The 24,913-nt window shown below is 39.2% G+C and overlaps 1 protein-coding gene across 3 annotated transcripts in view; it reads left to right on the top strand.

Annotated features, from left to right (window-relative positions):
• Window positions 1–4,552: 4,552 nt before the first annotated feature.
• PPP1CB (protein phosphatase 1 catalytic subunit beta) overlaps window positions 4,553–24,913 on the top strand; it is a 36,241-nt gene continuing 15,880 nt past the window's right edge. Inside the window, exons 1-3 of one of the 3 annotated variants that reach the window (XM_025261320.3) lie at window positions 4,553–4,688; window positions 4,928–5,067; window positions 23,453–23,584. In XM_025261320.3, coding sequence (XP_025117105.1) covers window positions 5,016–5,067; window positions 23,453–23,584 — 184 coding nt within the window. In that variant the 5' untranslated portion in view covers window positions 4,553–4,688; window positions 4,928–5,015. Of the gene's footprint in view, window positions 4,784–4,877; window positions 5,068–23,452; window positions 23,585–24,913 lie in introns of those variants that run through there. The other 2 variants (XM_025261321.3, XM_045162290.1) reach the window with 2 other exon arrangements.

Here is a 24,913-nt window from a genome sequence, read left to right as displayed (position 1 = left end):
TGTTTAGTAATATATAGTATACACACTAGTCAAACTTCAAAATCTGAAGAAGTCTGATTTTAATTCTCATGTAATATTTTTGGAGGCAGATCCCACAGGAAAGTTGGTTGGGCCACTAGTAATACAGCTCTTTCATTTCCATAATAGTCTTTTCTTACCCAGGATTCTAAGACACTAGAAAATCTGGTGAGGGTAGGGGTGAAGGGCCATCTTCCACCTATAGGCAGTACTCAGAACCACTCTCCAAGCCCTTCTGACTTTCAGAACTCTGCTGAGACTGGACTCTCTCTGCCCTACTCCACTTGTAGTATTTTCTCTAAGGTGCTCACTTTCTCTCTGTATAATTCAGCTTACTTTGGGTGTTCCTTATCCGTTACATGTATCTGCATATACTGGACCTTAACTGAGGACAGTGTTCAAAGTTCTCTTTCATGGGGGTTCATTCAAAAAACTAAGATCATGACATCCTGTCCCATCACTTCATGGCAAATAGATGGGGAAACAATGGAAACAGTGACAGACTTTATTTTCTTGGGCACCAAAATCACTGCAGATAGTGACTGCAGCCATGAAATTAAAAGACATCTGTTCCTTGGAAGAAAAGCTATGACCAACCTAGACTGCACATTAAAAAGCAGAGACATTACTTTGCCAACAAAGGTCCGTACAGTCAAAGCTACGGATTTTCCAGGAGTCATGTGTGGATGTGAGAGTTGGACCATGAAGAAGGCTGAGTGCTGAAGAATTGATGCTTTTGAACTGTGGTGTTGGGGAAGACTCTTGAGAGATCCTTGGACTGCAAGGAGATCCAACCAGTCAATCCTAAAGGAAATCAGGCCTGAATATTCACTGGAAGGATTGATGCTGAAGCTGAAGCTCCAATACTTTGGCCATCTGATGCAGAGTCAACTCATTGGAAAAGACCCTGATACTGGGAAAGATTGAAGGCAGAAGGAGAAGGGGATGACAGAGGATGAGATGGTTGGAGGGCATCACTAATTCAATGGACATGAGTTTGAGCAACCTCTGGGAGATGGTGAAGGACAGGGAAATCTGGTGTCCATGGGGTCACAAAGAGTCAGACATGACTGATCAACTTAACAACAATGGGTCCCATGAAAAGTGGAGGATAAAAAGACACTTATTTAAGTATTCTAAAGGACTGTTACTCTTAGAGGCTTGTGGAGAGATCTGGGAAAGTGGCATCCAAGTCCATAAGCTGGTCTACTCAAGTTCCAGATCCAGTTCAGCCAGAACACTTACTCCGCTTGCTGCTGACTGATTGCAATTTTCCCTGGTCACTAGAAAGCTTGGAACCATACTTGTGACTTATCCCTAGCAAACCAAAAGGACCTTATGCCATGCATTTTGCATACAATACTGCTGGTTTTACCATTATCTCTCCCTCAGCTTTCTTTTCTGCTATTATTCTCTGTACTTATTTTAATTGATCACATTGCACTTATTTATATAAGCTACTTTAAATCCCTTCTTCTGGAATAAAACAGGTATAAATTAATGTTCATTAATAAAAGAGTTTGATGAGGATCCATTCCTTCACCCTTAAAGGCCCCAGGATGAACTGGCAGCAATAAGAATCAATGAAAACTCCTTTCAACAGGATCAGTCTAATAGATTGTCACCTGGTCTATGTTCACCACCAATGTACATGCTAAATCTTGAAATGGAGAAAGAGCTAGACAAAATGGGATTCAGTTCAGTTCAGTTCAGTCGCTCAGTTGTGTCCGACTTTTTGTGACCCCATGAATTGCAGCACGCCAGGCCTCCCTGTCCATCACCAACTCCCGGAGTTCAATCAAACTCATGTGCATTGAGTCAGTGATGCCATCCAGCCATTTCATCCTCTGTCGTCCCCTTCTCTTCCTGCCCCCAAACCCTCCCAGCATCAGAGTCTTTTCCAATGAGTCGACTCTGCATGAGGTGCCTAAAGTATTGGAGTTTCAGCCTTAGCATCAGTCCTTCCAAAGAACACCCAGGACTGATCTCCTTTAGGATGGACTGGTTGGATCTCCTTGCAGTCTAAGGGACTCGAAAGAGTTTTCTCCAACACCACAGTGCAAAAGCATCAATTCTTCAGTGCTCAGCTTTCTTCACAGTCCAACTGTCACATCCATACATGACCACTGGAAAAACCATAGCGTTGACTAGACAGACCTTTGTTGGCAAAGTAATGTCTCTGCTTTTGAATATGCTATCTAGGTTGGTCATAACTTTCCTTCCAAGGAGTAAGCGTCTTTTAATTTCATGGCTGCAGTCACCATCTGCAGTGATTTTGGAGCCCCCCAAAATAAAGTCTGACAGTGTTTCCACTGTTTCCCCATCTATTTCCCATGAAGTGATGGGGCCAGATGCCATGATCTTAGATTTCTGAATGTTGAGCTTTAAGCCAACTTTTTCACTCTCCACTTTCACTTTCATCAAGAGGCTTTTTAGTTCCTCTTCACTTTCTGCCATAAGGGTGGTGTCATCTGCATATCTGAGGTTATTGATATTTCTCCCAGCAATCTTGATTCCAGCTTATGTTTCTTCCAGTCCAGCGTTTCTCATGATGTACTCTGCATATAAGTTAAATAAGCAGGGTGACAATATACAGCCTTGATGTACTCCTTTTCCTATTTGGAACCAGTCTGTTGTTCCATGTCCAGTTCTAACTGTTGCTTCCTGACCTGCATACAGATTTCTCAAGAGGCAGATCAGGTGGTCTGGTATTCCCATCTCTTTCAGAATTTTCCACAGTTTATTGTGATCCACACAGTCAAAGGCTTTGGCATAGTCAATAAAGCAGAAATAGATGTTTTTTCTGGAATTCTCTTGGTTTTTCCATGATCCAGTGGATGTTGGCAATTTGATCTCTGGTTCCTCTGCCTTTTCTAAAACCAGCTTGAACATCTGGAAGTTGACGATTAGGAAATCCTATCTCTATCAGTCACCTGAACCATCATAAAATTCTTGTTTGGACAATGCTTCACTCCCCTGCAGCGCCACCCCCCCCAAAAAAAAAAAAAAACCACCTATGATTTCTGTTCTCAACGTTTATGATACAGCACACGCATTTTTAAGCATCTCAGATCACAGGGGGAGTATATCACAACTGTTGACAGTGCAGACACTGGTGCTAGATGCCTGGGTTTGAATCCCAGATCTGCCACTGAACTGGGGCTAGGTAGTTAACCATTCTGAGTTTCAATAAATCCCATCTACAAAGTAAAGACAATAATAGTACCTACCTCATAGGGCTGGTGTAAGGATTAAATAACACATGTTGTATAACATTTAAAACCGTGCCAGAGCACATACAGGGATCTCAAAAATGTTAGTTATTATTAGTGACATGAGAGTGGGGGAGCACTGCCTTGAGCTTGAAACAGCATCTTAAGTTTCTGGACAAACACCTGAAGAATGATTAAAGACTTTGCCACTGACCACTTCTGAGAACAGGCCAAAAACTCTGGCTTATCTAGATCTTTTGCGTGGCTACTCTTCCCCCTGCTTTTCTAGAGGCAGAATTCTGTGATGGAAAGAAGAGGCGGGCAACCAACCTTTCTGAGCCTCAGTGTTTCTTTGTCCCTCTCTTCTACATTACCAGATGTGGCAGGAGCTGAAAGCACAAAGATAAACTGGGTTTACCGTGTAACTTCTCAGTCGACTTCCCTGGTGGCTCAGATGGTAAAGCGTCTGCCCGCAATGCGGGAGACTTGGGTTCGATCCCTGGATCAGGGAAGGTGCCCTGGAGAAGGAAATGGCAACCCACTCCAGTACTCTTGCCTGGAAAATTCCATGGACAGAAGAGCCTTGTAGAGTACAGTCCATGGGGTCGCAGAGTCGGACACAACTGAGCTACTTCTCTCAGGCGAGTGTAGGAGATAAATGCAAAATCACACGGTAGAATGATTAAGCAATATAGTGAAGGTAAAAAATACCTTTTGTTAAATGCACTGTGGAAAACAGCATCCACAGAATTTAAGACGTAAGGTATGTGAAAAAGATCTAAAGAAAGCAGACAGCGGGAACCATGTGAAATATTTTTATTGCTGACCCTCCCAAGGCCCACTTCAATTTATTTAATCCACGGACACTTGGCAACGAACCTTGTGGAACCGTTGGATTACAAAACCCTTTATTTGCAAAATCAAACTTTTCCAGTAGAATAATCCCTTCTCGTTTTCCAAACGGACAAATCCAGCTTCTGCTGAGGGTAACAGCAGTCCACGTTTCCCGCTTACTGAGGAATTGCTTGTCAAATCAGGGACTGAAACGAAAAAAAGAAAAGCGAGGCGGGAACAGCCACAACCGCGTCTGCGTAGCGCCGGAGCCCAGGCAGCCGGGAGGCGGGAAGGTCAGCACTGCCTACGCGCTCTCTGCGTAATGGGAGCTTCCCCAGCGCAGCAAACCCTGGGAGCCTCTGGGGCGCTTGCGCAGCCGCTGAGATTCAGCGCAGTGTAACTGGCGAGGAAGGGCGACGCACCTGCGCGAAGGGGGCGGTGCGGCGCGGCGGCGGTGGTGGCGGGAGAACCGAGTCCAGTGCGATTGCGCGAGGGAAGGGGGTGGGTGAGGCGGGGCCGCGAGGGGAGTACGCCATGCGCCTGCGCGGGGGGCTGCGTGGCGCGGTGGCGGGGCCGGGCGGTGTGGAGTGAGTGGCGCTGCGGGTGGGGCCGTCGGCGGCGCTGGTGAGCTTTGCGGAGTTGGGCGGTGCCGAGGAGGAGGAGGAGGAGGAGGAGGAGGTGGCGGCGGCGGCGGCGGCGGTTGGGTCTGACGCGGCCCGGTTCGTGGGGGGCTCCGCTTGTTTATTTATTTATTTATTGTGGGTGCCTCCGAGTGTTGCGAGCTCCACTGCTAGGTGGGGAGGGGGTGGGGGGGAGGGGAAGGGGGAGTTGGAGTTGGGGTCGAAACGCCGCGTGACTTGTAGGTGAGGGCACGCCGAGCGGTCGCCGCAGACTCCGCCGCCGAGAAGCCCTTGTTCCCGCTGCCGGGAAGGAGCGTCTGGTGCCGACAAGATGGCGGACGGGGAGCTGAACGTGGACAGTCTTATTACCCGACTGCTGGAGGGTGAGTCGGGGCCCGGTGGGCCGCGGGGAGGGGACGCTCTCCCTTACCCCTCCTGGTCCCTCAGGCGCTGGAGCCCGAGGGAACATCCCCCCCCCCCGCCCCCCGCCTCCCCGCCGCCCGCTTCCCTGCTTTTCCCGCCCCGAGGCGGCCGCCGAGGATGGGGGCGAAGAAGCTGGTGGGCCAGGGGAGCGGCCTCCGGGAGAGAGGCCGGGCGAGAGGGGCTGTCCCCGCGGGCGGGCAGTGCCCCGCGGACCTTCGGGGACCCGCACGGCGGCGCGCGGCCGGGGCGTGGGGTGACCCTTCCCAGAAGGAGGAGGCCGGGATGCGTGCTCCGATGCATTGTATGCCCGCGAATTGTGTGTTTCTCCTCTGTTCTCTTTGTGCCTTGCCCTTGGCTGCCTCCCGATTCTTGTTCTGGGAGTGAAAAAAAAAAATTTTTTTTTTAATCTATCTGGGAAAACTGATCTGTTCAGCAAATTTTACATGATCCTACAGGGCGAGCTATTCAGGGAGAAGATAACACTAGCGAGAGTACCTCCCATGTCTAATTTAGCTTTAAAAAATAGTAAAAACAGGTCTGACCGAGACGAAGAAGCACGCCAGAAATATGTAGACACACGTTTGCTGTGGGAATTAGTTTTCGGATTTGAGAATTTTAACAGGTTTGAGCAGGGTTTAATTTCTGCACAAACTTAGAAAAGGTCGATTGTAAAGCCTCTGTTGTGTTTAAAGGGTCTTTACAAGTCTTCGCAGCTTTTGAAGTTTCTGGGCCCTTCTGTTTTTATTGGATAGGTTTATGTTAGGGTTGAGGATTGAGGGATAAGGAAGAGATGGAGAGGCCAGGATATTACTCAAAGTCCATCGCGGTCTTCTGCCCGCGAATGCCTTTATCCCAACATTTGCGTCATCACTAACTGCTTTGTAAGTGTGTAGAAAAGAAATTAACCCATAAAAAAAAAAGATTTAGAGTCCTCTCTGTCAGAAACCGTGGCAGGATTACATAGACGTTGTTACTTGCTTTCGAATTTCCTGAAGATAATTGTTTTTCACAGTGAAACAGTATGTACTTACTGTGATGGAAAAGCATCATAGAAGATTGTATGGTTGGGGGGCGGAAGGGAGGGCGCTAGTTCCTTTTTTTGGCCGAAGTGTCGGTATCTCATCAGTTTCTGTGTATACCGGTTGTGTAACAAACTACAGTAAATTTGCTGCAGATGTGAGTCTTCCAGCAGTGTGAGACTGAGTGTCTTTTAAGACTGAATAAGAAGCAAAGTTTTACCAGGAACTCTTACTTGCTTTTTCCTTTACTATCAAGTTATTCCTGGGAGGCCCCCTGGTGCCTGCAGTCAGTGTTCACTGTTGAAGACTTTGTGGATTTTAACAGATGTGAACATCTTGCTAGGTGTAAGACATTTGCTTTGGGGGGGGATTTTTTTTTTTTTTTAATTATTTGTTGTTTGTTCTGAGAGGGAAATGTAGCTGTTTAAAAATTTTATTATCTTGTTAACTTTGGGAGAAGTTTATGCTCACCATGAACTTGGCTTGTAAATTTAAATATTTAAAAATCTGATGCTTGTATCCAACTTGTTCATTTTTATTTTCCATATACTTATTTATATACTTTATAGACATAAGACAGGATAAACTTATATATTTTTAGATGTTTGATGTGGGACGTCTTAAGTCAGATGATTTTATGATTAGGATTGTTCGAGGTTACTAGGAAAAAGATACAGTGGGGAAAATAGGCTAAATGATTGTTTGTTTCTGTGAATTTGAATTACATCAGTGTTCGGTTCTGGTTTTGATGATCATTTTCCAGACATTTTCCCCTTTTAAATTAGCAAGAATTTATTGACCTGCTTTGTGCCAGTCACCAGGAATGCAAAGACAAGACACTCTCTTCATTCAGGGAATTCCCAATTTAAACAAGTGATTTTCAAGCTTTTGCAGCCTGCTCTCTGTTAGTAAAGGGTACCATTACTTGTTCCTTAATCCTGGGAAGTATATATAGTTTTGACAGTGCCTCCCTGGGATTCTTAAATTCTCCAGGCTCCTTTCTCCTTTGCAAAATCTAGACCTGTCCAAAGACATCCAAAACAGACTTGGATTTTCTAGTAAGTAGTTATTTTTAGTCTTGAAATAATTTTTTTTAGTTTCCAAATAAAAATCAATTGATTTTCAGTGACATTACATTTTAATTAAATTTAACTCAAATTCAAGTGAGGTTGCTTAGAATAGCTGTAGTTAAATTTTTGGTTTGTCTTTAGTATTAAATGAAGGTACAGAACTTGAACTTAATCAGCAATACTTGATCTCATTTTAAAGTGTTGATTGTAGTTCCATAACATAGTCTCGATTTTTTTTTCTTTTTATTACATCAAATTACCAGTCAGCTCTAACACTTTTAGTATAAATTTTATGAGTTGCTTTGTGTTTTCTTAGGTGGGCAAATCATGTGAATTGCCAAAGCACCATTTACATTTAATTTTTGTTGTTGTTATTATTTAATGCAAAACAGTATACTAATTTATTGTTTGGACAGTGCATATTCCTCCAATATATTTTCTTGATTAAGTTTTACTTACTACAAAGCCAGAGATTCCTAACACTCTCAGCTGTAGTGACCCTGATACTACATTGTTGTGGGTTTATCATCGTGCTTTTGACTGATTGGTTAAATTGAAGCTAGTTTCTGTGAGTATCCTGAGAAATCCACTAAAAGCTTTTTTACTTTGATGAGCAGTTCCAAAAGGACTTAGGATGGCAGTGGGAGTATAGGGAAATCATCTGGGGAGCTTTATTCAGACTGTCAATGTTGAGTTTACTTTGGAGGAGTTGAAATAGGATGAGTAGAATCTGCTTGTTTGGGAATCTGCTTCTGGGTGGTTAAGATTGTGCTAGCTTTGTTCCCAAATACAGACATGATCCAAGTGTTTAAAAACTGGGCTGTATCAGCTGATGATAACTAACGTGTGTCCATTATATATTTGATTATGTATGTGTATCATGTACATTTAAAACTGAGTGTCTGGGATATGCTTTTCTGATTATAAAAATAAGCATTCTTATTCTTACAGGAAAGAATTTATTGGATATGCTTTTCTGATTATAAAAATAAGCATTCTTATTCTTACAGGAAAGAATTTATTATATGAAATAGTGAAGAATTAAAACCAAAGTCCTCCCCATAATTCCATGATCCAGAGATAACTTGTTGAAATTTCGATGCATTTTTCTTTCAGATACTTTACATCTTTAGAATATTGTTTATATAGCTTTATGAGTTAATTTTTAAACGTTTTCTTGCAGCTTTTTTTTTGGTTTTTGTTTTTGTTTTTTTTGCTTTGCTACAAAGCTAAACTTAATATTACAAGATAAATTGTAGACTATTAGTATCATGTTAGTAGACTGTTAGCAAAAACTTAACAGAATATGATTGTGTTTGTATTTTTGGCCTGGTATTTATGAAAATCTTGGGATGTGTGTATTTTTGTTTATAAATCCGTTTTTCACTTAATCACAACCTATCAGATGTCTAAATTTGTGAAACTGCTGTGATTATTTTTAGTTAAGCTGGAAGACTAAGCAAATAGGAAGTTTATGTCTTTTGTGTCCTTTTGAATGTCAAGAAAAGGAATGGATTTGAAAAATGAAGATTAATGAAACCATATTAAAGCCCCTCCTCCCCCCCCCACCCCTTTTTTTAAGCTTTATTGTTTTTTGGCTGCACCACACAGCTTGTGGAATATTAGTTCCCCAGCCAGGAATTGAATCCTGGTCCCCTGCAGTGAAAGCACTATGCCTCCAGTTACTGGATCGCCAGGGAATTCCCAAGTCTCTCCTTTCTCCTTTTTAAATAATAGTTTTATTGAGATACAGTTCGCATACCATGCAATTTCACCTTTTGAATTGTATAATTGAGTGGTTTGTAGTATATTCACAGAGTTGTGCAGCCCATCAGTCACCACCATCAACATTAGAAAGTTCTTCCCATTATTCTCAAACACACCCCTGTTCCCATTAGCTGACAAGTCCCTTTTCCCTTCACTCCTCTCCAGCACTAGGTTATCCCTAATCTACTTCCTGTGGATTTTGCCTGTTCTGGACATTTCATGTGAATGAAATAATGCATTATGTGATCTCTTGTGATTGGCCTGTTTTTAATGTTTTGCAAGTTCATCTATATTGAAGCATGTGTCAGTATTTCGTTCCTTTTATGGCTAAACAATACTTCATTGTATGACTGTACTACATTTTTATTTGTCCGTTTGTCACTTGATGGACATTTGAGTTGTTTCCTGCTTTGGGCTGTTGTGAAAAATACTGCTATGGATGTTTATGTACAAGTGTTTGTGTGGGCATATGTTTTCATTTCCCTTGGGTAATATAACTGGGAGTGGAATTCCTTTGTCAATGGGTAACTCTGTTTAACCTTTGGAGGAACTGCCAAACTGTTTAAAGCTTCTTTTCTGATTCAGTTGTTTAATTATGACCCAGCAGTCTAAAGGTTAGGCAGTTTGAAGGAAGTGCTAGTTGATCTTGGCAACCTCAGCTTCTGCAGAGCAAGTGTTGTGTGTAAACCCAAGGCCAGGTCTCTTGGAAAAAGCAGGTTGAGGAATAGGGGAGATAGGCTGAAGGTTGCTTTCTCTCCTCTTGCTTCTTTTTAGATGAAAAGCTGGAGAAGGCATTAAGATGGTTCATTGTTCAGAGATTGAGTATTTAAATGGTTTTCCTGTTAGTTAGTTCCAGGTGAGGGAAATTTTGACAGTTTGAAGAAGTAGTCCAGAGTGTTGTTATTGTATTTGAATACAGGGCTTTTCTGATAAATGTTCAAATCCAAGATTAGGATTTATTGGGATTTAGAAATCTATTTACATTTGAGTCTAGAGACAGGATTAATTTAAGATTTAGGATTAGTGAGGAAGATAGTAAATTTTATCAAGTAATTTTTTTCCCTCTGATGTCTTATTATCCACATTTATTGTTTTAATAGAATATCTGTTCTAATATCCTATGTTCTCAAGCAACTCTAACAGGTAAAATAATGCAGCTGTTAAGAATGTCAAAATATTTAGAAATAATTAAAATCTCAGTTTCTGAAACAAAGGTTATCCTAGAAGTCTTGGGCTCTAGGGATGCAAGAAGAAATGGTTTGCAAATGTCAGTAGGCTTACTGTGGTGTGGTGGTGGAGGATATGGATTCACAGTTGAATCTTCTAGGATTTAATTTTGAGTCAATACAAATTTATACCCTTGGACAGCAATCACTGCTCTAGTGGCAAGAAGTAGTCATTTCAAGGCTTACTGTTTCTGGGAAAATAGAGGATCAGTGAAGACAGGAAGCGGACAGATGGCGGTTACAACTCTCCTTTCTTTTTGTAAACTCTCCACCTTCCCCCAAGATTGCATATGGTTACCTTTGAAGTCTTGGTTATTAGTAGGTGAAATGCAATTTTTTTTACACCTCATCCTCTGTAATACACTGCACCTCAGATTTTCCTCTGTTAGATAAAATGAAAATGCTTTAATGGAAATTAAGTCCTTATTCCACAATTAGAGAGGTAGGAGGCTAAAAATGCAGAAATTCATTCTGAAGTTAAGTATATGTAAATAACCAGTAGGCACTAGCTTGATAGAAGAATTCAGTTCCTGGTCTAGGTGGGTACTTGCCATACATAGGGAAAATAGATAAAGGACAGGGGCAGTTGTCCTTTAATCTGCCTATCCACCTGTGTATAGCAGAGTGATTTATGAGGACATACATAACCTTCCTAATAATCACTGACCTCAGGGCCCTCCCTTCCCAGATTTTCCTGCTTCTGTGCAAAGACTAGGTTTATTTCATCATGAAAGAGTTTAAGCCTTGGGCTGTTCCTCAGACCATGCCTGAGTTTCCATCTTAGTCAATTACCAAACTATTGATAGAAACATTTTCTTGGTTTGAGTGCTTGCCTTTTCGGAGAAGGCAATGGCACCCCACTCCAGTACTTTTGCCTGGAAAATCCCATGGACGGAGGAGCCTGGTGGGCTGCAGTCCGTGGGGTCGCTAGAGTCGGACACGACTGAGTGACTTCACTTTCACTTTTCACTTTCCTGCATTGGAGAAGGAAATGGCAACCCACTCCAGTGTTCTTGCCTGGAGAATCCCAGGGACGGGAAGCCTGGTGGGCTGCCGTCTATGGGGTCGCACAGAGTCGGACACGACTGAAGCAACGCAGCAGCAGCAGCAGCTAACACCATTTTAACTTTTCCCTTAATCCTGCCACCTATTTTCAACGTTTAAAGAAATCAAGTTACTTTTCCCCATAAAGGAAATTTAAAGTGAAAGTGAAGTGGCTCAGTCGTGTCGACTCTTTGCGGCCCCATTGACTATAAGCTTCCGTCCATGGCTCCTCCGTCCATGGGATTTTCAAGGCAAAAGTACTGGAGTGGGTTGCCGTTTCCTTCTCCAGGGGATCTTACCAAGCCATGGATCGAACCCATGTCTCTCACATTGTAGGCAAACAAATGCTTTTACCATCTGAGCTACCAGGGAAGTCCAAAGAAATTTAAGGACTTCTATTAATATAGCTTTCTCTAATGTTGTACTTAGCAGTTATGGCTCTTTTATTTTAAATGGAAAACTGAGAAGGAAACTTTATAGGAACTTTTAGGTTTTTCTGTGATATTTGTATATTTATCAAATAATTGAGCCAAAGTAGTGAAGGAAAATGACTAGGCTTCTGAGTGGAAGTGAAAGATCTAAGTTACATAATGACAGAAAGGAGTGTATTTTATGAACATCAGACCTTAGTTGCAATTGTTATGTGAATCCTAAATAAAATCAGGTGTACATTTGTTTACTCAAGGTGTACCTAAGTATTGGTACATGCTGATACTTGTTTAAGATACAGGTTCTACTTGTGTTACAATTTCAGCTTATTCCCAGTTTCTTCTGTATTTCTAGGATGATGATAGGTATTTGCTTCATAATGTATCTATTTGTAACAATTAAACCGGTAAAACACTTTGAACATAATAAAAGATCCGAAAATGTTAGTGTTCTTGTTTAGTGTAAACCTGAGCCAAGATAAGGTAAGAGAGGGCTTTTTAATGCTGGTAAGCCCTGGACCCTCTCCACAGTAATTTTTGAGAAGTTTTATTTCTAGTGAGGATCTAACAGACGTGCGTTGTTTGTTGCATACAGCCACATATAGAACTGTGTGTGTGTGTAAAACATTTCTTTCTTATTACTGTTATTTGGCATTTATAATCTGGTTTGACATATTAATGTTGGTGCTGAGGGGAAGAGAGATTTCTAGGCAGAATAAAGTGGTGAAAGGTGATTTAAGGAGATTTGGTGTATGCTTTCTTTTGAATAGGGGCTAGAGAGCAGTGGATTTCAAACTTTGAATCTTGAGACTACTTTATATTCATAAAAAGAACTGGGGACAAGAGTTTTCATGTGAGTTGTTTATCAGTACTGTTAGAAATTAAAACTACGAATTTAAAATTTTGATAACCTGTTCATTTTATGTAAGTAGGGTTTGCTTTCTACAACAAAAATATTAGGGATCAGCACATTTCTTTAATGTCTAGCTTTGTAGAAGACAGTAGAGTTCTCGTACCTTCAGTTTGTTTTGATAACATTGTTTTGGTTGAAGTATCTGAAGAAAATCTGTACTTTTACAGATAAATTGGAAAAGAAAGGAGTATTTTAAAAGCATTTATAGATAATGGTGGATATTCTTTAATAGTATAATAGAAATTGACAAGTGGTAATTTCTTAAAGGTTAGTTGTAATGTAGAATCTGAAATGTTCTCTTACATCAAAATCCATTGATCTATCTTGCATTTTAAATGGATCTTACAAATGATTTTGTAACATGCCTTGGTTCTTTTAAAATCACTGGTTAAGGTGATTTATGCAGGTGTTCAAAGTTGACACATTTTATACAACATTAAAGAATCACATTTGTTAATTTAGAACAAGGTATCAGATGAGTCCTTAAGTATGAAGAAGCTGTCAAATTCATGGTGCTGGATACAGAGTTTCCAAAATTTTAATTTTCACTAGCAACAAATGCTGTCAATTGTTTCATTTGAAATGACAGGCTCACTTTGTTCATTTTCAAGCATATCTGTTAAATATCTTGAGTGAGTAACTATAGTTTGTTAGTTGCGCTTCCAGCAAAAGAGATGTTCTGTGAAAGAAAAATTAGCTGGATCACTTTGGTACTTCAACAGTCACTCTAGAACTTTTCTTGAAGACAGCCATTGTACTTGAATATGCAACAGAAAAGCTTCATGGATACTTTCCATTTCCTCATGCAGAATAGTAGAAAGATGTGTATACTCAGTGGTGGAGATTTAATAAAATTCATCATTTTTACTGCTTAAGGGCATTTTAATTTGAAACTGGATCTTTCTGTTTCACTGTAAGTGCATGGCACTTCAGTGCCACTGACTTGGTTTCTGCTCAGGTGCCTGCGTTTTAATCATCGTTTTCACCATGCATATGTCAATGCAGTGAAAAAGAGGATCACACTCTGAGAACCCACAGGCCTACGGCACTCCCTTCTAATCCTGAAATGTCTAGCCTGCCCCTGTATCTGTTAAGTTTTCTTCTTTACTCTTTTTTCATTATCTGTTTGTTTACTAGTGTACCTGAAATGATACAGCGGTTCACAGACTTCTCTGAGAAATCATGAAAGCCCTGGGCCTTCCCTGAAAAATATGCATGTTTATATACACAGTACTACAGACAGGGGGATTACAGAGTCCTGAAGGCCATCTGTAGACTCAGATCACATTAATAATTACTATCAGGCAAACTTAAGATAAAATTATGGCAGCTGCCTAGTTCTTACATTTAAAACCAAAATTCCACATTCTAGCCAATTGTAAAAATTTTACGTTTTTAAGTTAACTTTGCTGTTTAGTATGTAACCTTGATTGAATCATTTTAGTATTGTAGATATTAAAATATTAAAGGTTAATGAAGATTACTAAGATTTCATGGGGCAAAAATAGTAATGGAATTATTCTCTTGACATTCTTTCTGTTTCAGAGAAGACAGTTATTAGTAAAAAAAACTTGCTGGAAAAAATAGCATATCGTTATTGAAAATAAAATTTAGCATACACACAACACAGACATACATATCATGCACCATTTGTAATTTAAGAGACAAACCTACATTGAAAAGACTTTTAAAAGAATTTGAAATATAATGATTGAGTATAATTTTTTGCAGTCATGAGAAGGGACTTCTTTTAGGGGAGAAGACAACATTTTGCTTAATTGAGGTTCAGAGTTGGTGTTCATCATCAAAGTCAATGGAAGTGTTTGTCTATTGTTAATCTATAATGAGATTTTATGTATTTTATCTTGGAAGCTGTCTTAACACAGACAGATAGGTACTGCCAAAACTAATATCAATCCACAAGCATATGGTTTTAGTTAAGTGATTTTAGTCATCACTTGGAAGGTATTTATAGGATTTTATTAGTCCTGTCTTGATATCTGCCTTTTAGCATGTCATTATATTACAGATTAATCAATTCCAGTAATAGGTTAGGTGGAAGCTCCTCACCTGCACAAATAAATGAATTTTGATATATTTTGCATTAACACTAAGATCTGATGAATGCTGTTAGAACTGTGGTTTGAACTTAGAAAATAGTATTCAGTGAAAAACTATGAGGGAGTAAAAATCTCACTTGTTTTAACTTTTGACAACCCTGAAACTGTATAAAGCAACCTGACATTTGCTTGTGACCCAGGCAACATTAGTTGTTAAAGTGCTTAATATAATATATGTTTCACATACAAGCTTTTTTGTTTTGGGGTTTTTTTTGCATTTTAATTTTAGGTTTTAACTGAGAAATATTATTAGGTTTGTAGTAAAATCTAATTTATAAAACCTACTCTCTGTTTGATAGTAGTGATTGGGGGTTACTCTTCTCATTCAAAAAAATTTCAGTATCAGCCCTAAGCCTTAAAATAAAAAATCAGTAAAACTTCATCACTACTGAACTACTGAACTGCTCTGTGCTAGGGCAAGTCAGGATATTCAGCTTTTGTTTCTCACAAACATTTGTGGACCCGACCATGGTTAGGTTTATGAGAACTAATGAAGTATACCATTGGTATTGCTGGTTCAACGGTGTGATTAGAATCTTTTTCCACTCAGTAACTGCACCATAAACTTTAAATACCTTCAATTTTTACAGGCTTTTTAAAATTATCCAACTAAGTCTTTTTCTGCTCCATGCATAGTTTTACCTGCATCATGGTTGTGGGTTTGTTTGTTTGGCTTCTTTAGAAAAAAATTTTTTTTTAGGCCACACAGTGTGGACTGTGGCATTTAGTTCCCCCACCAGGGTTTGAACCATGTTGCTCCCCACTCCCTGCCGTGGAAGCGTGGAGTATTAACCACTGAACCTCCAGGGAAGTCCCTCTTTGGAAATATTCTTGCCTGTGGTTGTTCCACTCATACTGTTCATGGAGGCTAACTTTTCTGTCATTTCAAATTCAGTATTGGCTCCTCAAATAAGCAACAAATAAGTATTGGCAATATCTGTGAACGCATTCATCAAGAGCCAATGAAACCACTCAAAATTGTTCGTTTTTTTAACTCATTATTGATGTTGCTTTCAACGTTGTCAACTCTTCAAGAGCTGTTTTTACAGAAAGACTTCAATAAATACATATAGTTTTGGGACATATTTCTTTGGCTTTTCCAAACAAACATGATTTAATTAAGTCACCATTAGTAAATGGCTTTCTTCGCTTGCTAATACATGAGTCAGTTGGAAACTTACTTTCATTGCAGCCTCATTTCTATTTTTGTGCAGAAATTCTGCTGTGATGAGATTCTGTTAAAAATTTTTTTTAAAGTTTTGTTACTTCCTGTGAGTTGGGAATGTTGTGACAAGTGCTCAGTTTCCTAATGTTAACATATTTTATTCTTTTAGCTGGAAAGTCATAAATATAATGCCTGATAGTCTAATCCAGTAACAAAATAACCTAAACACTCCATTGTGCCTTAGACATTCACATTCCACTTTTCTTCCTTTAACATGATGAGTATGCACTAGTAATAAAATAAAATGGCACTCAAGACATTGTTGAGTTATAGCTGTATCTCTGCAATTTCTAGAACCTTGGGAAACAATGCAAAGCCATGAGGGTACCCCATGTACTCGCTGCCACAACTACTCAACTCTGCCATTGTAGCGTGAAAGTACCTGTAGGTATCGATAATACATAAATGAATGAGAGTGGTTCTGTTCCAGTAAAATTTCATTTTTGAATGCTAACATTTGAATTTCATGTAACTTTTATGTGTCACAAAGTATTATTTTTTCCCACCTCCCCACCAACTTATTAAAAATATATAAAGGACCAAATTTCACCTTGGACCTTAGTGTTTTTCCCCCTTTCTGTTGTAAACATGATTTTGCAGAAAGTTTGCTTTATCAGGAGTCAGGTACCTTGGTGCTCACACCCATGTTGCATGACTGATTCATTCACATAATGTATGGAGTTATGGCCCTTAATGTCTAGTCCTTGGCAAGGTATTTCTCAAAATTCTTTATAAAATCATATGAATTTCTAGTGTATACCCAATAATCATATTTTGTGTACTTACTATTTTCACTTGAGCAGAGGGTTTTGATCTTGAAGTACCAGTGAGTTCACCAGTCACTCCTAGAGGCATAGGGGAATAGACTCCAAATAAAAAGTGGCAGTCTTACTGGAGTAAAGAGGAGAGGTGGAAGTCTGGGGCAACTAAAGCAGTTGAAACTTAAGTCCTAAAGAGGAGAGAATCACATAGACTCTAACCTCAGAATCTGTAGTCGACTCCCGCTAAAGTCGAGGACTTCCCTGGTGGCTCAGACAGTAAAGCATCTGCCTACAATGCGGAAGACCCAGGTTCAATCCCTGGGTCAGGAAGATCTCCTGGAGAAGGAAATGGCAACCCACTCCAGTATTCTTGCTTGGAAAATCCCATGGGCAGAGGAGCCTGGTAGGCTACAGTCCATGGGGTCACAAAGAATCGGACACGACTGAGCGACTCCACGTTCATGTTCCCCCTAAAGTCATTGACTTCTAAGATGTACACATGCAAGAGAAGATTCTAAGAAACCCAGAAGAATCTGAGCAGAGATTCCAGCGTTGTCCAGTACCTGCGTGGCAAAAGTTGACGTTAAGACTTAATATAAGTAAGAGAGACTATATTGTACCCTGAGTTTTCCATTGAGACCTCCATCATGGCCAAGATTGAAGGCAAAATGAAATAGACCCACCCTCAAGAAAATGTGGGTGCATTATTGCCACACTTTCTGCTGCTAAAGGAAACAACCCTCTGTGGAGAAGATGTCATAAAAAAACTACTACAATTATTCATCCATAATCAAACATTTCTGTGAAATACTACAGGAATGCTAACATGATCAATTGACCAAAAAAAAGAAAAAAGGTATAAATCCACCTTATATAATTCATATATTAGAGATGTCACACAGACTTTAAGATAACTGATTTAATATGCCCAAGGTAAAGAGGAAAGGAAAAATTTCATCAGAGACCTGGAAACTTTATAACCAAAAAAATACGTTAACTAAAGTTAAAAATTTCGTAGTTGTGTTTACATACTTGCAAATTAAAAACAGCAGAATAGAGGAGTAGTAAACTAGGGGAAAATAGTTGAGTGGAAATTCTGCAGTGCTGAGAGAGAAAAAATAAAGGGAGAATACAGAAAGAAGGCAGCAGAAGACAATGGAAAAGTTTAACATGTCACCTTACACCTGTCAGAATGGCTGTTACCTAAAAGAGAACAAATAACAAGTGTCAGCAAGGGTATGGATGAAAGGAAATGCTGGTGCACTGTTGGGGGTGGGGGGTAAATTGATGCAGCCACTACAGAAAACAGAATGGAGGTTCCTCAAAATATTAAAAATAGAACTACTGTAGGATCCAGCAATTCCACTTCTGGGTATATATCTAAAGAAAACAAAAATACTAATTTGGAAAGACAGATGCACCTTTATGTTGCAGCATTATTTACAATAGCCAAAATGTGGAAACAGTCTAAGTGCCCTTTATCCAGTGAATGGATAAAGAAGATATGGTGTGTGTGTTTGTATTGTGGACTATTAGCCATAAAAAAGAATGAAATCTTATCATTAGTGACAACAGGAATGGACCTAGACAGTATTTTGCTAAGTGAAATAAGTCAGACAAACAAAGACAAATACTATATGATTTCACTTGCATGTGGAAGCTAAAAAAACAAAACAGGTGAACAAACGAAACAGAAACACAGTCGTAGATAGAACAAACAGATGGTGCCAGGGAGTGGGGGCTAAGAGAAATAGATGAGGAGGGTTAAGAGGTACAAACCTCTCAGTTGAAAAATAAATGAGTCCAGAGTGTGAAATGTACAGTCTGCGGAATGCAGTCAGTACCTTTGTATGGTGACAGATGGAAACTAAACTTATGGTGATCATTTTGAAATGTATAGAAATATCGAATCACTCACTGTTGCACCAGCAACTAACAGTGTTGTAGGTCAAGTACACTTCAAAAACAAACAAACTTGTGGGAAACAAAGATCAGATTTGTGGTTACCAGAGGTGTGGTTACCAGAGGAGGGGAATTGATTGAAAGTAGTCAGAAGGTACAAACTTTCAGTTATGAGATACATACTGGGTATGTTATATACAACATGATAGTTATAATCAACACTGCTCTATGTTATATATGAAAACTGTTTAGAGAGTGGATCCCAGGGAGTTGCCCGGCAGTCCAGGGCTTAGGACTCTGCACTTTCACTGCAGAAGCCCCGGTTCAGTCCCTAATGGGGAACCTAAGATCCCACAAGCTACATGCACAGCCATAAAAGAGAAAGAGTGGAACCTGGGAGTTCTTATCACAAGAGAAAAAAGCTTTTTTTCTGTTTTATTTTGTTTCTATGTGAGATGATGGCTATTCACTAAACTTAATTGTGGTAATCATTTTGTGTTATTCTCCTTAAACGTATTCAGAGGTGTATGCCAATTATATCTCAATAGAACTGGAAGAAGAAAAATTTTTTAAGGAGGAGAAAAATAATTTTGACCTTTATTCTATAGCATACACAAAATTAAGGTAGATTATTGAATGAGTTAGGCTAAACAATAAAGTATCTAAAAGGTTTAAAAGGAAACATAAGGAAATACTTCGGAGAAGGCAAACATTTCTTGAACATGATGTAAGACATCAAAAAAAAAAAAATTTAAGATGGGTTTAAATACATTAAAGTATACCAGTTTATCAAAGGCAGCATTAAGAGAATGAAATTTTCTTGGGCTCCAAAATCACGGCAGATAGTGACTGCAGCCATGAAATTAAAAGACACTTTGGAAGAAAAGCTATGACCAACCTGGACAGCATATTAAAAAGCAGAGACATTGCCAATGAAGGTCTGCCTAGTTAAAGCTGTTGTTTTTTTCAGTAGTCATGTATGGATGTGAGAGTTGGACCATAAACAAAGCTGAGCGCCAAAGAATTGATGCTTTTAAACTGTGATGTTGAAGAAGACTCTTGAGAGTCCCTTGGACAGCAAGAAGATCCAACCAGTCCATCCTAAAGGAAATAGGTCCTGAATATTCATTGGAAGGACTGATGCTGAAGCTCAATACTTTGGCCAATACTTTGGCCACCTGATGCGAAGAACTGACTCATTGGAAAAGACCCTGATGCTGGGAAAGATTGAAGGCAGGAGAAGAAGGGGACAACAGAGGATGAGATGGTTGGATGGCATCACTGACTTGATGGACATGAGTTTGAGCAAGGTCCAGGAGTTGGTGGTGGACAGGGAAGCCTGGCGTGCTGCAGTCCATGGGGTTACCAAGAGTCCGACAGGACTAAGCAACCGAACTGAAACTGGGAGAAGATACTTACAATGTATCTGACAAAGAATTCGTCTGGAATATGTAAAGAATTCCTACAGATTAGTTTTAAAGAATGAACAAAAGACTTAAAATGAACTTCACACAAAAAAAGGATGTCCCAGTGGCCTATTGAGCATACGAAAAGGGTAATGCAAACCAAAATCTCACTGAATATCACTACACCCAACAAATTGACTAAAACTGTTGACAAAGAGGTAGAGCAGCATTGCTGGTGGGATTGTAAATTGGTTTAACCACTCTAGGAAACGGGTGGTATCTGCTTCTTAATAAAGCTAAGTCTTCCTGTGACCCAGTAGTCCTCCTGTTATATGTATACCAAGAGAAATGTACATGAATATTCAAAGCATTCATAATAGTCTCAAGCAGGAAATGACCCAAACAGAGTATATAAATATATTTTGGTGTATTCGTATGAGAAAATACTTCAAATGGCTGCTAAATACAGCATGAATGAATCTCACGTGACAGTGAACAAGAGTGTGTACTATTTATAAATTTATACTATAAATTTCTATTTAAAATTCAAAAACATTAGACTAATCTATGCTGAAAGAAATAAGAATAGTAACCTTGGGCATTATTATTGAATGGTTAGGGCTTAAGGGAGCCTTGGGCTGCTGGAAGTATTCTGTGTCTTGATCTGGGTGGTGGTTACCTAGGTGTATACATAAACCGTACTTTATATAATAGCTCAATTGATTTTTAAACATTAATAGTACAGTAGATATTTGCTGTAACAGAATTTTCACCTGGCTTGCACTTATTACCTGCTGAAAATTTTTTGGGGGGGAAATTTTTGACTAAAAAAATTTTTATGTGGTGGACTAGAAAGAGTATTGATTTTTGAGTTTGAAGACCTTGTTCTCAATTCCTTTCTGCTGCTTTTTACTCCTGTAGTAATCTTGTGCAGATTATTTTAATCTCTTTCTGTTATTGTAGAATGTAGGTAGTAACTTCCCTTTTTAATTCTCGGGATACCAAAAGGATTAAATGAGATGATCGATGTGAAGTTGCTTTGCACTAAATTAATTATGCAGATATGTAGTATGTTCATAATTTAAAGACACTTGGGTCTAGATTCATAAACCCACATTCTGTAATTCCTCATGAATATTGTGATAGTGATCTAGTTCCTCTGTGTAACCGATTGCCTAGATTTATTCCTTTTTATCAGATAATTGAGAATTTTTAAGTGTTCTTGGAAGCCTTGGAGTCTGCACTGGTGGGAGCATGACTTTTACATTGAAAGACAGTGGGATTGCCCTGAGCAGTTTACCCTGTTCTCCCAATCATTTTGCTGATGTATTCCTAAAATTTGGTCACGTGTCAGAAGCTTAACCCTTGGAAGAACCTTTAGCTTCTCTAAACTTCATCAACTTTTAGAAGTGATTGATTATGAAAGTCGCTATTTTATTTGCCTGTGGAGGGTAGGGGAGCTATTACCAGTTACAATTTTAAGAAAGTACTGATTGCAAGGTATCTCCTAACTTTTAGAGATATTAATTGGGAAAAAGCATGCAGTGAAATACAAGAAGTTTTGGTAAATTTTAGTTTCTGTGGATTAGCATGACTTAAAAGTTGAAGCATTTTTAGCCTGTAAAAATGTTAGTTGAAGTGTACCTAACTGTAACTTAAATTACTTGCATGGGAGGCCAGAATTAAAGTCGGAGCTTACAGAGGAAATAAAGCAAATATGAGATAAAATATTCACCACTGGAATTTAGACACTTTAACACATCAAAGTGACCCACACTAGTCTTAATTTGCTTAATAATCATTGCCATCAAATTAAAACTAAATTTTGATAACCAAGAAGTGCTTTATTACTACAGAGTCACAGCAGAAATTGTGGAAACTTCTTTGAGAGCCCAAAGTATTTTGTTTGTATTGTCCATTGCTGTTATCTCTAAATAATTACTTTTAGGTGTGTGTTTGTCATCTGAAAGCCCCCAGAAACCTTTAATCCTTCAAGGAGAATACTTTTTACCTCCTAAAACTAAAATAGATAGGTATTTGATGCACTGATTGTAAAACCTTTTTTGTAATCATCATTTCCCACATTTACATTTTTTACCAAGATTAATAATTGTTCCTATTGCAGGGCATTGAATCTAAGCTAGTATTTTAGATACTTAGAGGAAGATAAAAAGTTGTGTGTTTCTTCATCTTTAAAAAATTCAAGTGTTTACAGAAAGTAGGTAATTGAGAACTAGTACTTAAAAGGCTAAGTTCCCATAGTAAGAGCAGTTCTGATCATGGTTTGGATTTCAGAAATGGTCTTACTGTCATATTTGCTTAAAATACATTTCAACATTGTCTCTTTGTTATATTACTATATTAATGGATTATATATATATGAATAGGCTTTTTCAGGGTTAGAGGCTTTTTTTTTTTTTTTTTTTTAGCCTCTTTCAACCTGACAAAGGAATCCGCAATTTTTAGTAAGAAATGTATGGATTAAAATGTAAATGGGAAGTCATGGGTGTATATAAAAATGTAGTCTCTGTTTTCTTTAATAAATGCTTTTTCAAAGTAAGATTGGCAGCTCACAGTGTATTTAAAGAGAAAGAGCCAGTAGGGAAGGTAATAATGAGAGGAAATGATTAGAAGTTCAGTTCATTAGGGCAAGGGCTTCCCTTGTGGCTCAGCTGGTAAAGAATCCACCTGTAATGTGGGAGACCTGGGTTTGATCCCTGGGTTGGGAAGTTCCCCTGGAGAAGGGAAAGGCTACCCACTCCAGAATTCTGGCCTGGAGAATTCCATGGATGACTGAGTGACTTTCACTTCATTTTCAATAGGGCAAATAAGGGAATTCTCCATGGACCATTCCTCCCCACTCCATCCCAGAAGTTATTGGGAACCGTATTAATTAATGAGTTTTAGTCACTTGAACTGCAAGGCCTCAAATTGACCACTGGAAAATAAAGAAGACCACATTTCCATGGTAGCAGCCTTATGGCAACCCACTCCAGTACTTTTGTTTGGAAAATCCCATGGACGGAGGAGCCTGGTGGGCTGCAGTCCATGGAGTCCCGAAGAGTCGGACATGACTAAGCGACTTCACTTTCACTTTACACTTTCATGCACTGGAGAAGGAAATGGCAACCCACTCCAGTGTTCTTGCCTGGAGAATCCCAGGGACGGTGGAGCCTGGTGGGCTGCCGTCTATGGGGTCGCACAGAGTCGGACACGACTGAAGCAACTTAGCAGCAGCAGCAGCAGCCTTAAGGAGCATTGGAAACCACCAACAGTGAAGATAGAGATAAGCCAGAGATCATAGAATTACCTACTGTTAGCCATGGAACACAACAGGGTATCTGATAGTTTGCTGCCTGTGTGAATCTTCTGATATTCAGAATATAGTCATGACCCCTTTTTTTAGAATTAATATTTTATGGATAAACTTTAGAAAACTGACCATTTTATTTACTGTTTACCAGTACGAGGATGTCGTCCAGGAAAGATTGTACAGATGACTGAAGCAGAAGTTCGGGGCTTATGTATCAAGTCTCGGGAGATCTTTCTCAGCCAGCCTATTCTTTTGGAATTGGAAGCACCACTGAAAATCTGTGGTATGTAAATGGGTAAAGTTGGAAACAATCTCTTGAATTCACTACACTGAAGATGAGTTAGAGAAAACATCTAAAAAGTTTTGTGAAAAAAAGGTTTGCTAGGTTTTATTGCATACAATTGTAGAATTTGAGACTTTGAGAAAATGACAAGTTAGAGATGAGAAGAAAATGTTTGCTATATAAACAGCAGATTAAAAGATTGCTGGTCACACTATTACAAAGAGTTCTTAGAATAAGAAAAAGACAGTACAATAAAAAAAAATTGAGTGGGAGCAGATTGTAGAGGAGATTCAAATGACCAGTAAACATAAGATTCTCAGACTCACTTGTAATCAGTGAGATGCAACTTAAAAACAAATCTGGGACTCTGATGAAATTGGGGGAAAAAATGTCAAAAATTGTTATCTATTGTTATCAAGGATATGGATTCGAGTACACAGGTATAGAATTTTGGGGGTCAATATGGCCGTATCCATGGTCTTCTAACTTAGTTTTGATTGTTTTATTTTGAAGATTATATAACTATACAGTTTGTATTTGATCTTTCAAATCTTACAGTGGCTTTTGGCCAGAGGCAAAAACTTAAACCTTAAGTTAACATTGTTGCAGTCGGAAAAACTGTTGGCACATAAAAGCATTTTTCTATAGTTTATATACAGTAGGATGTGGCATGTATAATGTACTGACTTTTGGTTTGATAATGCAGTTTTTCTTTTAGTCGGAGAAGGCAATGGCACCCCACTCCAGTACTCTTGCCTGGAAAATCCATGGACAGAGGAGCCTGGTAGGCTGCAGTCCATGGGGTCGCTAAGAGTCGGGAACGACTGAGCGACTTCACTTTCACTTTTCACTTTCATGCATTGGAGAAGGAAATGGCAACCCACTCCAGTGTTCTTGCCTGGAGAATCCCAGGGATGGGGAAGCTTGGTGGGCTGCCGTCTCTGGGGTCGCACAGAGTCGGACACGACTGAAGCGACAGCAGCAGCAGCAGTGTTTATCACATAGCTTTAATGAACTTAACCATCAGCTTTTGAAGAGATAGTTGAAATTGTGTGGAAATGATCAGTCCCTTCTATGAATTAAATGAAGCAAATTAAAAGTCATCTTAAAATTTAAGTGACTCAATAGTCTGAACACGATAGTCTTTACATGCTTTCATACAGAAATAATTTGAAAGTAGTAGAAGTTATTTATACTAAATATTTAGTTTTTGCTGTTTGCTCACTACTAGGCATAAAAAAAGTGAACCTAAGTTAAATTACCAGATAATGAATGTAACTGTGTTAGTATATAACAAATTGCCCCCAAACTTTGTGATTTAACATTAAT

The sequence above is a fragment of the Bubalus bubalis genome, chromosome 12 (assembly GCF_019923935.1).
Source record: "Bubalus bubalis isolate 160015118507 breed Murrah chromosome 12, NDDB_SH_1, whole genome shotgun sequence".
In the NCBI taxonomy this organism is placed as follows: domain Eukaryota; kingdom Metazoa; phylum Chordata; class Mammalia; order Artiodactyla; family Bovidae; genus Bubalus; species Bubalus bubalis.
This window is presented reverse-complemented; position numbering and strand designations above follow the sequence as displayed.